Source organism: Poecile atricapillus, chromosome 7, assembly GCF_030490865.1.
Source record: "Poecile atricapillus isolate bPoeAtr1 chromosome 7, bPoeAtr1.hap1, whole genome shotgun sequence".
Lineage (NCBI taxonomy): Eukaryota > Metazoa > Chordata > Aves > Passeriformes > Paridae > Poecile > Poecile atricapillus.
The window spans coordinates 7,910,040-7,925,236 of NC_081255.1; the positions used below are offsets into that span (position 1 = coordinate 7,910,040).

The following is a 15,197-nucleotide window of genomic DNA, read 5'->3' on the forward strand; positions in this document are numbered from 1 at the left end:
TGATGTCCTGCCACTGCACTTGGATGCCTTTGACACAGCCATGAATTATTCCTGCTTTGTTTTTCCTGACAGTTTCGAGTATTCACTGCTCCCTTCCACAAGGTGGGCTTCGCAGATTTCTGGCTGGCTGATCAGCTCAACAGCCTGGTCGTGATACTTATGGATTTGGAATACATGATCTGCTTCTACAGCTTTGAGGTTCAGTGGGAGGACAATGCTGGACTTCTGGCAGATACAGGTAGAGTAATGCTGATGAGCCCTGGGAATGTGGTCGAAATGACCTGAAAAACTACTGAGCCAGGCAACTTCCTAATTGTCTGTTTTAAAGAGGTCTATTAATAGTACAGGAAATGAAAATAATTGGCATTTCTTATAAGCGTGGCATTAGAGAGATTCTCCCCTTTCTTACTTCCATCCAGAGAAATGGAATTTCACGTCAGTGTTCATTTCCTAATCCAGTCATTTGGCCCAATGTGCATATCCATCAAAGAATTTAGGCACAGCGCTCCTGATTGGAAAGAGAAATCCATTTTCCTGGCATTGTTGTTTTATTTCACAGTAATTTAACCATGTGTTTGCCTTTAGCCTCTTCCTGGTGCTCATCATGAGAGCCCTGAGCTTGTTAAGCACAGCTCTCTGTGCTGTAGCCTGGCTCTTACGGGCTCCATCGCAGTACCCTGAAGCAAGAGAGGATGGAGAAGCTCCTTAGTGCCACCTCTTATTTGATTTGAGTTGATGCTGCTCTGCCAGGCTTGTCCATGCTCTGTCTTCTCTTCTAGCCAGAGGGAACAGAGCTGGAATGTGAATTTTGACTTTGGCCTTCCCTGTGGCAAACCAGTACCTGTCTCCTCACGGATGGGGCTGTTGATTTTCCATTTCAAGCAGTGACTGCTGGCAAATCATATTGTCTGATGGTTTTGACACTTGCTGAGAGAATTTGCTGTATGCTTCAATAAGCATCAGTGTTCACTTTGTTCCTCCAATCTGTCTGATCTTTCCCTTCATTTTAAAAGACAGCGTTGCGAGCAGCTAAATATTTACTTATTAAAAATAAAATTAAAATACATAAAGCAACTGTGTGCATAACAATTTGTCCTCTTACAATCTGAGAAGAGAAATGGTAGCACGGTGTTTTGGGATAAATATCAGCTAATAATGTGTCTCCCTTAGTGTGAATAAGAAACAAATGAATGTTAGGCAGCAGGGTGTTTGGTTTAGATGCGCTGAGTGAGACAGCAAAAGAATACGGAATTCTTGGGGAGTTCCAGGAAAAGCTGAGGGTTTCCTGGTCATTGCTTTAATAAAAAGAAGGCTTTCAAACATGGAGGAGGGGACACAATGGCATTGTGGTGGGGTTGCTTCTCATCCCAGTTTTTGAAGCCAGACTATCCCTTGGCTTTGCTTTTTGGAAAACAAAGCAAAAAACGCCAAACTCAGTCCCATCCTGAAATATGTTTTTTCCTATTACAATGCACAAGGAAAACGGGTCAAGGACATCTTGGGCAAAGTAGCCTTTTAGAGCTCTCCTGTAGAGTTTCTAAGTGCTCTCCCATTTATGCACAAAAACCCCAGTGTCGAGGGCCTTTTGTAACTCCATCCTTAATTTGATTATTCACAGTACCTCCAACAGCACTGAGCACATTTAAAAATAGATTATTTGTAATCTTGCATGTTAGTTATACTGGCAGGACTAAGGGAGTTAGATGGTGATCTGTCTGCATGTGTTATTGATGTCATGTCACCTGAACACCTCCCAGATGGAATACTGAGCTTCAGGATACTTTGGGCTCCTTGCTGTTTGTGTGCCTCAGTACCAGCTGCTGATGGGGAATCGCTGCCATAAAGTGATATTGCAGACAGCAAGACAACAGTAGTTCTTAAACTTCCTAACTCTTTGCCTTAACAGCTTCAACTCCTTTTTTTCCCTTGCAGATAATCAGATTTGTAACAGCTACTCCTACGGAGTGAGAGCAGTTGTCCAGTGCATCCCTGCTTGGTTGCGATTCATCCAGTGCCTGCGCCGTTACCGCGATAACAAACGGGCCTTTCATCTGGTTAACGCTGGAAAATATTCCACCACCTTCTTCGTGGTGACATTTGCAGCCCTCTACAGCACTCACAAAGGTATTGGGGATTTTGGAGAATCCTTTGTGGCTCCTGGGGTTTGATTTTTGACACGACAGAAGCTCAGAATCTCAGGCATCCCATTGAAGCACATGCTTCTTGTGTTTTGGCACCTGTGAAACATCTCAGGGGAAAGGCAGGGGCCTGCCCAGCTTGTAAAGAGTGTTTTAAGATCTTATTTCAGGTGTTTTCCACATCCCTGGTCTGCTTAGAATTGCACTTAGGGAGCAGGGGAGGGAATTTTTAGGTTTCTCTTTTGAAAGCTGAAATACCTGTCAGGTTTTGCTGTGAAGGGAGGTGAATGGGAGGGAGATATATGAGGAAAGGGATAGCACAGCAAGTACTTCTGCCTTAACATTCATGAATATTTAACCTGGATCATCTAAATAATTGGTCCATCATTCCTAAATGTGAAGGCATGTGCACAGTGCCAGGAAAAAAAATGCTCTCTCTGATTTTCCTGTGTGATTCTATCCATGTTTTTTCTGCAGCTGGTAAGGAGTTGTTTCCAATCCATTTAACTGCAGATTGAGCTCTGATCCCTGAAGTTCCTCATCTCCCTGGAAACGACAATTACTCGATTCTGCTCTTGTTCTGAAGGAAAAAGCTTTTAGTTTCTGCACTTCAGGCAGTCACCCTGCCTTTCATTGTTCTGAAGCCCTAAAAGCTGTATTCTTTCATTTGAGAATATCTCCCCTCTGTATATCCAGGAATTAGCAACCACACACAGTCGCGAACAATTACTTAGCCTGGAATATTCCTGTGGTGAGGCAGGGAGAAGTGTTGAAGGCATGATCCTAGTTAACATGCTGGAGGGGTGGCAGGGTTGTTAGAAACCTTCTTGTGGCCAAGAAATGTCTGTTTTACATAGCTGGGCCCAGAGTCACAGCGACGATATTTGTCAGGCCTTGCACTGTAATGCAGGGAGGAGCAGTGGCCCAAACCGGCTGCAAGCTGGGATTTGGGTTCTGTATCCAGAACTGGTGTGGGAGCATCTTTTGGGAGCATCTCCTCCCTGCTGCCATGTCCCTGAAGCTCGTTCATGTTTTAGCTTGTTTGCTCAGTGACATTCTGCAGCCCTGCAGTCCAGTTAGTCACCGCTGCCAGAGCCTGGGATGAGGCACGGACAGATTGCCTGGCTCCAGAGTCACTGCTTGCATCTTCTGGAGCCAGAGCTGCTCCAGGGAGGCTGACTAATGCTCCTGCCTCCCTCTGGGGTGGGGAACACATTGCCAGAGCCTTCAGTGGGGCTAGGGTTGGAACCAAGAGGAAAACCAGCCTCTGTCAAAATGTCCAGTTGAAGAGTTTGACCTCTTTCCGCCGCCCTTGAAGATTTTCATCCCCGCCAGTGTTGCCACCCTGGTTCTGGTCGCTGCCACACATAACTGGTGTCCCCTTTCCCAGTCTGGCAGGGAGTGGGCTGTAATGAGGTGTTTATGAGCCTTGTTCCAGTTGCTGTAAGACGTCCTTGCTTTTGTCTGCCCAGTTTTGTCAGCAGCAAGTAGTTGTTGGTGTAGTATAGAAAAAGTTTTGGAAGCTTTGTGGCCTTTGGAAATTACACTTTAACACAGATTTGTAAATATCACCGTGCTGGGCTTTTCAGAGGGCTGCCTAAAGCCCTGGGCATGTTCCCTCATGTTCCCATCCTGCCATAAACATGCTTTCTGGTGTGCTGTACCTGTTAAAAAGCCGATTTTATCAAAGTGCTTTACACAGATTGCCAGTTGGTTTGGAACCTGGAATCAGATGGTCTATCATCAAGTTGTTATGATGCTACTGTTGAGAATAGATGTGCTGCTCACCCACACCTCTGTGTCTGCCCAAGGATAGCAAACACCCCTCTCTTACCTCCTAAACATCTGTTGGGGCGAGCTGTGTGTTCTGAAGAAAGTGCTGCCCCAAACCAGGCATCAAATTGGTGAAGATCCTCGTTCCTCAGACCTGCTCTAAATTCAGTAACAAACCTATTAATTGCTGTGATATCAGTCTTATTTAAACAGTTTTCCATACCTGTGCTTGCAAACCTATGACTTACACCTCTGGAATGTCAGCTTTTGGCTGCCAGGAGAGCGTAATCCCTGGCCTTTCCTTGGGAGGTCAGGTAATAGACACCAGAGCCTGTTCTCCACTTGGGAGGCCTGGGGACATCACAGCCCTCTGAGAAGTCTCATCTTCCTCCCTTCATTAGAGCACTGGATAATTTGTAATCCTGTGCTTGCTGTTGGAAAACAACTCCAACTAAACAAATGTACAAATTATTATGTTTAAGTGATGTTTCTGTTCTAGTCTTGTGTGGTATTCCCTACTCCAGACCTCCTCTAGTGAAGGATCCCCCCCAGTAGCACCATGTGGGCTCCTGACAAGTATCTGTTTCCCCAAAATATCCCTGTTTAATAATTCATATTGCTCAGGCAGTGCATAATTCAGATTCTTTCTTCCCACAGAGAAGCCATTTCTTTACTTTCCTTCCCTAGGATTTAGATGCAGGGTGCAATTTGCTCTGCTAATTGCAGTTTGGATGTCAGACCGCTAAGATAGCAAAGTGAATTCTGTTGGGTTTTTGCTCTGAAATTTGCAGTGCTGTTGATTTGGGACCAGACCAGCTTTACAGGGGTAACTCCAAGCTACCATCTTGATATTCAGGTATCATTTGGATTAGTGAAGCAAACGGGAGAGGAGCTACCCCAGAACATAATACAGGAGCAAGCAGCAGTGGCGTAGACGAGTGCAGACTCCAGCACGGCTCACAGGCACAGCCACGTTTCAGGGACAACACCAACAACACGGGGACAACTGTTGCTGAGTTCCCAGAGGAGGAATTCTCAGTATTTTTATCTCTCCCAAAGGAATGGGAAGCAAAGGCCGTGTTCTGTAAATAAAGTGCTGTGGGGTGTGTTTGCTCAGGCAAATGAGGCACGGCTGTAACTCGAAGCTACCTGGCAAGCGGGGTGCCACCGGTCCCTGCCTGTTCTGTCCCCTTCTTTCCCACCCTTGCTTTGCAATAAGGAGCTCAGTGCTGGCATTAAATTCACTGCCAGTGCTGAGTAGCCTTCCCCAGAGCCAGCCAACAGAGTATTCCATTGCCTTATTTAATCCCTGCAGAACCTACGTGCTGCTGGGGAAGCAGATGATTAAGCCTGAGCCTGTGGCGGAATATTCACCCCGAGCGCGGCGTTGTTTTGACACGCAACTGCTTTCTGCTGTGTTTTCACTCTGCCAAAAGCAGATGTGCTGTGCTTGACAAGTGCTCTAGTAAAGCAGCTCCCACTTTGGTCCAGCTTATCACAGCATTTGTAGAATCATAGAGTGGTTTGGCTTGGAAGGGACCTTAAAGATCGTGGAGTTCCAAGCCCTGTCCAACCTGGCCTTGAACACTTCCAGGGATGTGTTCCACAGCTTCTCTGGACAACCTGTTCCCACCCTCACAGGGAAGAATTTAATCATAAAGTCTAATCTAACCCTGCCCTCTGTCAGTTTGTAGCTGTTCCCTTTTGTTCTGTCACTCCAGACCTTTGTCCAAAGTCCCTCTCCAGCTCTCTTTCAGCCCCTTTAGGCACTGGAAGGGGCTCTAAGGTTTCACCAGAGCCATCTGGTCACCTCTCCAGGCTGAACACTCCCAGCTCTCTCAATCTGTCCCCATAACAGAGGTGCTTCATCCCTCTGAGCATCTTCATGGTCTCCTCTGGACTCACTCCAGCAGGTCCAGAAGCTCCTTACACCGAGGGCATCCGAGAGAGGGAAACCCACAGACATCCCTTCTTGTATAAATTGTGCTTGCATTAAAGAAGGCAATATGTCAGATATAAAGAAGGAAGATATGTCAGATACTGACATATCTGGAACAGCCAGCTTTGGTTTCACTTCTCACTCAGGACCTGACTCAGGCTGTGTAGGATAGGGTTATTCTATTTAGGTGTTCTAAAGCATTTCTAAGAAACAGTTGTGTTGTACTACTCAAGGAGTGCAGGTCATTCTTGAAGCTTTAGTCATGATTTATGCTCCAACTTTATTCCTTTTAAAATGAGACATCGTGGTTTTGCTGCTGACAGTTTTCTCTCACCTGGATGCAGTTTGCTCACATAGTGTCATTGGAAATACCAAAATAAAGATTTGGCTTCTGTGCTTCTTGAGTGCCTCTCTTTCACAATTTTCTCGTTTTGTGGGGTTTGCTGATTCAGTGTGACCATTTTTTGTTTAGCTTGCTGTTGGCTGTGTGGGATTTTATCCTTTAACTGAAAGGCAGGATGGTTTATGGACATTGTCAGTTTGATTCACACACCTTATTCATTGAAATCCTTGTGGTCTTAGTAGTATCCTGCTATTTATTAACCTCTGAATTATTCCAGAGTTAATCCATGTGGCCTGGAAACTTGAGTAAGCATCTCCTCTTCCATCCTGCTCCCACAGTTTTTCCAGGTACTCCAAATGAGGCAGCTGAACAGCAGTTGTCATTGGCTTGGGGTGCCCTGGAGAGCCCTAGGTTGGTCTAAGGTAATGGAACTACCGTGCACTTTCTCATTAAACAGCCCAGGAAATTGGCAGTAATTAAAAATACAGAAGTTAACTAAATAGGGCTGTCTCTGAAGAGCAGTGCTCCTGTCTGTGCTCTCCCCATCTCTTCAGGAACAGGCTCCTCTGCAGTAATGCCTGATGTATGATTTTTCAAGGCAGCCCCAAGAGAAAAGGGCCAAGGAATAGAGATGTGGAGTGTCAAGGCCAGAGCCATCCTGCGATTAATGGCTTTTGCAGGAAGGTGTTGGACCATCCCTTATTAACAGAGAGGTTCAACCAGGCCTGACCAGAGGAAGATGAATGGGAAAATGTGCTGCTTTTGGGAAATGCAGTGGAAAGTTCCCAGGTCTGTACCTGCTGTTCACTCCTCATTAATCAGGGCCATTCCCAGCACTGACACCACATCAGCCTGGAAGAGATCCCTGGCTCTCCCACGGCTCTGCCCTCCAGGGGAGGGATGGTGATGCTCAGCAGGATGGGGCACAGGCTGGGGTGACATCCAGCTGTGCCCTTGGGGGCTGCAGGAGGTACCTGGCTGCACCTGAGCTCTGTGGCTGGTGGGTTGTGTCACTTGTTGTCATTCCTGTGTTAGAGGCTGCAGCTTGCAGCTCCCCGTGGAGTGAGGACAATAAAGCACTGTGATCCTACATGCTTACAGCAGGAGGCAAGGAGGTGATGTGAGAGCTGGGACTAAAATTAAATCAGTGCAACAGTGTACAGTCCCCCAACTGAGGTACATAATTCCATTTTTAGGGGGTGGGGCAGGGCAAAATAAATGAACATGTAGAATTCTTGTAAGCACAAAACTTGAAAAAAAAGATCACAAAAGAATGAAGCAGGTAGCATTTGTGAGATCCTATTCCCTCACTTCTGTGCTGGTACAAGAGCTCTCTTTTCTCCCCCTCTTCCTCAGCACTGAAAGAGCTGTCAGCATTTGATTTAGGTGTCACAAGAGCCTTATAGAGTGCTTGGATTGACCTCTTGAAGTAAAACAAACTTTGTAATGGGATTAACTGGCTTCTTTCTTAATACTTGCCTTTTTCACATAGCACAGCACACTGGCAACTCCACCAGGATGGATGTTCAGAGCCAAAACATGCACCGTCTGTCACATTGCTGTGAGCTAGGATGAATTTTTGTCTGAAACTCTGTCATCCCGTGCCCAGGAGGCCTCCAGTAATGAGTTGTGTTCATTAGGCAGTCTTTCTGATCCTTTCCATCAGAGCGGCAGCAGCGTCATTAGTGAGGAATTGGGAGGCACTGCCGTGGGCAAACATTTCTTATCCTGGCCTCTGACCTCCTCATGGCTTTGACGTGGCCCCCTGGTTCCTCCTGGTTCCTCCTGGTTCCCCGTGAGCTCAGCTGCTCGCTGCCACCCATCCCAGAATCCCGGGAATGCTGCGGCAGGAGCAGCCGGAGGTGCCGGTAAGTGAGCGGGGCAGGAGAGCAGAGACAGCAACCCCTGCTCGGTGGGCAACCTGGCAATGGGAATTCCCAGGGATTTCCACAACTCCCTGTGCACAAACAAGGCATCAAATCCCACTGGGAAGCCTTGCTGTGCTTTGTAGGTCTGCAAATGTCAGGTGGGACATCGGTGGTGACCTCAGCACTCCAGAGGAGATGGGGATTAATAGCTGGGATTTGGGAAGTGGACCATTGTGTCACTTATTGTGCCTTGGTGGCTGGGGAAATGGGAATGCTAATGAATGAGGTGTAAGTAAAAAGAGTGACCTACTGATACTTAAATTCACTTAAGAGGGGGGGAAGCCAGACCTTTTTTTTAATGGAGCATTTTAAGAAAAGCAAGTGGCTGCATTACAAGCAATTTTCCTGTCAGATACACACAGGCCTGGAGTCTGTGGTGGTGCAGAAATGTAGGAGATGCAATCATCTAACAATTTTTCTCTTTTGCTTTTAAAAAAAGTAAATTTTGAAAGAATCTGCTGTTGGATGTCAAAGCACAATAGAGGTAGCAGATGACCTTGTGTCCCCATCCCCAAACTCTCCATCAAAGGCCTTGATTACCATGTTATTCATTTCTGATCGTGAATCCAGATATTCTTACTAGTGAGACTTCTGGCTTTGATTGGAAACCCCATCCTCCTCAAGGCAGTGATTAAACTTTCCCTGAGTACACTTCTCAAAAGCTACAGGAGGCACCAAAAATGAACCAGCCCAAATCTCAGCCACTACTGATACTCTTCCTCCTGCTTGCAGTTAAATCACATTTGTCATTTTGTGAGGTACAAGCCAGGAGCTTGCTGCCATGTCTTGAAATTAGACACAAACCAATGCAGACCTGCAGAGGGTTTTTAATGCAAACACAATTTTGGGATTTCCCTACTCTACAAATGCAGACTCTTGGCTAGAAGAAGATATGAAATGTTGCCTCTTGACAGTTCTTTGCTGCTGCTTTGCTTAAATCGTGCCCGGAGGCGACTGCAGAGGTTTGCACAATCCAAGGGAAGGTGTTTGGCAGAGCCCATCAGCGCACGGCATCGAGTCCTGCCTGTGCTCCTGTGGGTTATTTTTGCCTTTTAACTGCATGAAGTCCCCTGTCATGTCCTGGCTCTGCCATTGATCAGTGCTAAACAGCAGGACGTGCTGGCTGGGCAGAAAGGCAGCCTTACCCGCTCATTAAGATATCTAATTACTGAGGGGAGAGGTAACGCTGTGCTTTGAGCACTGAGGTGTTAGACAAATGCTTGGGGATGTCACTCTGATGGCAGTTCTTATGTAGATAAGTCACTTCTGCCTGTCACCCTGCTCTGTGGTGTGCTGGGATGGAGTTAATGGGCACACACCATCCCTAGGCCTGCTCAGAGCTGCGCTTGCCTTGCATGCTAAGTACATTTGTGCTTTGCTTCTGCTTAAATCTGTGGCTGAGGCTGGGTTTGGTGAGCTTGGACCGAGGGTTGGTTGGCAGTCGGTGTTTTGTGTAGCAGGGCTTACCTGGCTGTGTTCCCTGATAACCTCCTGCTTCCTCCAGCTTTTATCAGAGCGCTCCCCATCAGCACAACCCAGGGCGGGTGACACGCCGGGAATGCTTATCAAGGGCCATTGTGCTCTTATCCAGCCCTTCAATAATACATGGCATTGATTTTTGCTGTGTTGAATACTATATGGTGTTTACATTCCCCAGAATAATTCAGCAGGGTAAACAGATAGTATTCTTTGGAGGTAAAGTCAATATTAACAGCGTTTGGGAGAGCACTCGCTGTCTCTCTTTGATGGAAAGCAACCTTTTCTCTTGCCTGTGCTTCGAAGGGGCTATAATTTCTGCAGAGCAGTGTTCCCTCAGAATGCCAGTCAGACATTGTGGCCCCTGGGGCTGCTTTGGGGAGCCAGGATATTGCCTATCAGCAGTTTTTGCAGGCGGCAAATTCTGCTGCTGCAAGTGCCTTTGGCTGTTTTCGGGGACTGTGGCTATTCACAGCTTCAGTTCAAAGGTGGAAGCCATCCATTATTTATCTAGTTGACCTTCTGGAGCAATTTGAGGTGTATTTGTGCAGAGGATCTGCTGGAATTGCATGTTATAGGGTAAACTGAGGATGCTAATGGAAATTCTGTGGTGAAGGCTGCAAACACAGGCTTTGTGGCAGATGGGAGCAGCCGGGCATTGTGGACTCAGGTAGACTCTGACATAACTGCACACCTCCAAGCTGCAGACATGGCAATGTGAGCACTGAAATCAGCCCATCCTCAGGTTTAGAGCTGCACCTGCAGCTCCAGAGGTTTTGTGCTGCTGCTGTTTTGTCCTGCACGTGCTGCTTTGAATAACAGTGCTCAGGAAGATGCTCCGTGGTGGTGCCCTTTGGAGCATGGAGTAGGAAGGTCCTTCGTGCCTCTCTTGGGGGGATGGCACTGGTGCCATGGGGTATTGAAAACATCCTCTCTTTTCCTTCCTGAAGAGGTTGAGATCTGCCAGGTGTCCAGAGTGCTGCTCTCATCCAGAGACTCTCTCCCTCTCTCATGGTTTTTGGTGTTTTCTAGCAGCTCATTAAACAAAGAAAAAACACACAGGATGAAACAGTTCCTGCTTAAATAGACCCTGACATCATCATAAATATGCAGAGCTCTGTATTGCTCCTGGAAAACCGGCAGGCCAGGAGTTGATGGAGCCTCTGGGCAGAATATGAATGCCTTGATTTTCTCTCCCCCTGAGCAGCAGTGAAGAGGGCTGCCTGGACCAGCCAGCAGAGACCCAGCTATAATTGCTTGCCTGGAGCAGTAACATATTTCTGCACACCAGCTGAATACCAATGAGGACAGAAGGAAGGGAGGTATCAAACAGAACTGCAGGCAGGAGGAGAAGGAGGATAAGTGATTAAAGGAAGGACTCTGAGGCCAAGACTGAAGACAATGGGCTGGTTCTGATTAGGGCATTTTACCAGGGAGTGATTTGGGTTTTTAATGAGTTCTTTCAGGAGCTGAATGCATTGCAGAGCTGCTTGGTGAGAAAGGGAGCAGGAGCAAGGGGCCAGCAGTGTGAGCCCAGGTACCACTGAGAAAGCTGCTGCAAAGACAGAGGCAGGGAGAGGGGAACTGAGCCCAGGATAACTTCACTGAAAGCAAGCACATCCTTTTGTGATTGGTGAGATTAGATTTCTCACTTGGGCCTTTTCCTTCCCAATTCTCCTTTCTGTAATTGCTCACAAGAACCCGTGCCATGTGCTCTGGGATGACCCTGCTTGAGCAGAGAGGTTGGACCAGGCTGACCCACTGTCCCTTCCAACCTGAGCCATTCTGGGATTTAGGTTTAAGCAGCGAGAACCTTTGAAATCCCCTTCCTCTGCAATTGCCAACTTAGGATAGAGTTTTGTTTGCCCCTTGTGTGCTTGGAGATGACAATCAGGGGCCAGACCAGCCCCCTCCATGACCACAGAACTCCAAAAGAGCTGCCCAGCAATGCTTCCCTGCTCTTCTACCTGCTCCTGCAGGGCATGGCTCAGGCCAGGGATGTGATGGATGGTGCTGGCTGCATTGCCTTCTCTATGGATGCTCCATGAAGGTGTGGAATAAGATTCAGTTTATTTGAATTCTGTCCTTAATCGGGGGGAAAAAAAATAAATAACCCAACCCAAAGCAGCGTGATGTAACTTTCAATCCTAAGGTGAGAGGAAGCACTGCAGCCTCACAGTGTGTTTTTGGAGCATTTTAGGTACTTTGAAAACACATTCAACCCATGAACTGCCTCTGAATTATCCTTTAGGGTCTGGTAATGGGAACTAAACATGGAGATCTAATGAGCTAAAAATAATGCTGGAAAGAACAAGCTTAGTGTCTCATGAGTCACCGAATGTCAGCATCTGCCTTTTCCTCCTGAAATAATGTTGTGGAGGCTTTAGAGAAGCTGAGGGCAGGGAGGAATGAAACCTGGCAGTGCAGCCCTCATTGCTAAGCTCCAAAATCCTCACCTGTGTCCCTTTCTGTGGGCAGCTGCAGTTAAAAATAGCCTGGGAGAGGCTGTTTCCAGGCAGCGGCGGCGTTTGAGGTACCTGGGCATCCGCAGGACGCGAGCGCTGCTCCCGGCTGACGTCACGGCTCTGCAGGGACCAGGATTGCGATGCTAGACCCGTGTCTTGGCCAAGCTGAGCGTGTGGGGTGTGCTCCAAAGCTTCCAGCCTTGCCCCAAAGCAGGGAAACTGCTCAGACCTGGGAGCTGCAGCGATCCCCTGCCCTTTTCCTGCACCGACGGTGCAAAACAGGCTTTGCTGCATAAGTGGCGTTCAGAGGTTTGCCTTGGGTGAGGGGGTGTTTTGAGAGGGGAAGGAGCAGTGTGGGTTTGACCTATATCCTGCACATCATGTCCAGAAAGCCTGAAAGGCATAATGGGAGGAATGTGCTCTCATTTTCACCTCCATTAATTTTATCGGATTGCCGCGTTACGTTTAGTTCATAATTGCTGGAAATACAGAGGGAAGGAGAAGGCAAATTGCCCTGTTGCTCCCTGGCTGATCAGCTGCAGGATTCTGTTGTTTTAAAGCCACATAGATAGGAAAAGGTGCTGTCATGCAGCGTGGCGTTGGGCTTGGGCTGAAAACATCTTTTTTGTATTGGAAATGTTATTTGCTTTGTTCAAGGGAATCGGTGAATGAGCAATTGCTAAGGTTGCACAGAAAGGAGAGATTCCTGCTAGCAGCCAGGTGCAAAATGTCTCAGCTTTCTGAAGCATCATAACGTGTTTTATTTGCATTAATTTTTTGAGCCAGCTTTTCAAAAGCAAACAGAATTACCAGCTCTGCTTGGTTTTCCCCAGCCAGCTGATGCAGGGAATTGTAGCCAAATTGAGAGCAATGAAACCTTTTCAGGGGGGAATGGGAAACACCTTTGTTGGAAAAATGTGTCCCCAGCTGAGCAGATCGTGGGCCCACAGTCTCCTGTTTCCCAAGAGAAGCTCTGTATGGGTATTTAAAACTCCATACTTTAGAATTTTTAGAATTTCCCGCTTTAGAATTTGTACATTTTAATGCATTGCTGCCTTTTCCCTTGTCACCACAAGCTCTGAAATGGCTGGTGGTGATTCCTGTACTGGCCACGCTCTTCAGGCTTTTAGTGCACTAATTCACAGTTGTTGGTGTTAATACAAACTCAAATATTTTCTTACCAAGCCCTCCTAGCTGAGCTCTGCCTCACTGCTGCATCCTTTGTACAAGCCGGTGTCCTTTGCGATTTGTGGCACTCAGCTTCCACCTGCTGTTCAGAGCCAGAACGGCAGCCCTGCCATAAATCCAAGAATATAAAAACCATGGAATATCCTGAGTTGGAACCCACAAGGATCCTCGAGTCCTGCTCCTGGCCCTGGACAGGACCATCCCCAAGAATCCCATCTCATGTCTCAGGGTGTTTCCCAAACTCTTCCTGAACTTTGGCAGGCTTGGGACTGTCACCACTTCCCTGGGAGCCTGTTCCAAATATTAACATAAATTTCAATCCCAAGTGCTGAAAGTTGAACGAGATGAAAGTGGAATTCGAATAACAATATAAAGCAGGTCCTGCTAAGGCTTTTGGATTGGCTCAGATTAGCATTTGGTGTATTTTCCCAGAACTTGGATAGAAGAAGTGATTTTTCACTGCTCAAATGAGGCAGCTTGTAGCTGTTTTAAGAAGGGATGTGCTCTCAGTTCTACAGAAGTATCTTGTTCTTCTCTTTTCCAGCTAAAAACCACAGTGACACCCAAGTGTTCTTCTACCTGTGGATTATCTTCTGTTTCATCAGCTCTTGCTATACCCTCATTTGGGACCTGAAGATGGACTGGGGTCTCTTTGACAAAAATGCTGGTGAAAATACCTTTCTCCGAGAAGGAATTGTCTACCCACAGAAAGTGCGTACGCAGCCTGCTCTTCCCTTAGGACAGCCTTGTAACATTTTAACCAAACTTGCTGAGTTTAGAGCCTGTTGCAATTGGCCACTGGAGCATTTCAATGCTGAGATTATCCAGCAGTAGAGCTGATTTTTTTTTCTTTTTCCCCAAGAGATCATTTCTGTTCATTTTGCTTGAGTTTGAGCAGCAGATTTTGCAGCTTCCCGAAGACCTGATGAGGTCTTTTCTGTGCAGAAAGGTGTTTGTTGAGCTGTTTTGTTCTTGTTGCTCCTCAGGCATACTACTATTGTGCCATTGTAGAAGATGTCATCCTGCGTTTTGCGTGGACCATCCAGATCTCCCTCACTTCCATGCAAATCTTTCCCTACGCTGCAGACATCATTTCTACTGTGTTTGCCCCACTTGAGGTGTTCAGGTAAGGCTGCTGGGCTGAGCAGCTCGTTTCTCTTGGATTTATATTCACATTTTTTGTTCTGTGATGTCAGCATGGTGGGGGGGAAGCGCCTGGATGCTTGGATATGGAATATATTGGGTTTTATTTCAAGGAGACCAGGATTAACAGGAATATTTAATCCAGACAGGGTGCTGAGTGAAGAAAAGGATAGGGGCTCTGCCACACTGTGGAGCTGAGTCCTTCACACTGAGTTTGCAGTTCCTTCTGAACCATGACATAATCTCGAGGGGTTTGGTTTACCAAACTTAATAATTTGGTTACCCAATTTCTCCTTGAAATTTCCAGTTGAAACTTCACTTCATCCTCAAGTTTCCAATTTTCAAACCTCTGCCACTTTTTTCCAAATGCTAATTTGTATTCTGCATCATTGATTTGGATCCATGACCTTTAAACACCTTGACTGTAGCTGGAAACCCACTCCCACAACTTCCTGGAAGAACTTGAAGCTGACCCTCACTCATGTGGATGCTGGAGGTGGCCTTTGGCTTATAATGCTTGGTACCTCCATACTGTCCATATCAGGGCTGTCAGCATTAGGATAAGGAATAAGCTGGCAGCTTCTCCAGAGGAAAGATGTTGCAGCAGGTGCTGCTGTTAGCCACTGGATGTTTCTCCAGGTGCACATCCCAGTGCTTTGCTAAATGCGGGAAATGTCTGTAAAAGGGGAGCTCAGTTGGTAATTCCCCCTTTTTCTCTGCCTTTCTCTCCCTTTCCTTTCCTTTCTCTCCCTTTCCTTTCCTTTCTCTCTCTTTCCTTTCCTTTCTCTCCCTTTCCTTTCCTTA

At 46.9% G+C, this 15,197-nt stretch overlaps 1 protein-coding gene across 1 annotated transcript in view; it reads left to right on the forward strand.

Moving 5' to 3' along the window:
• The window catches only part of XPR1 (xenotropic and polytropic retrovirus receptor 1), a 100,366-nt gene extending 85,986 nt beyond the window's left edge, over positions 1-14,380 (forward strand). The window contains exons 10-13 of the mRNA XM_058843331.1: positions 73-238; positions 1,933-2,124; positions 13,795-13,961; positions 14,237-14,380. Of these exons, the coding sequence (XP_058699314.1) occupies positions 73-238; positions 1,933-2,124; positions 13,795-13,961; positions 14,237-14,380 (669 nt within the window). The remainder of the gene's footprint in view (positions 1-72; positions 239-1,932; positions 2,125-13,794; positions 13,962-14,236) is intronic.
• Positions 14,381-15,197: the final 817 nt, after the last annotated feature.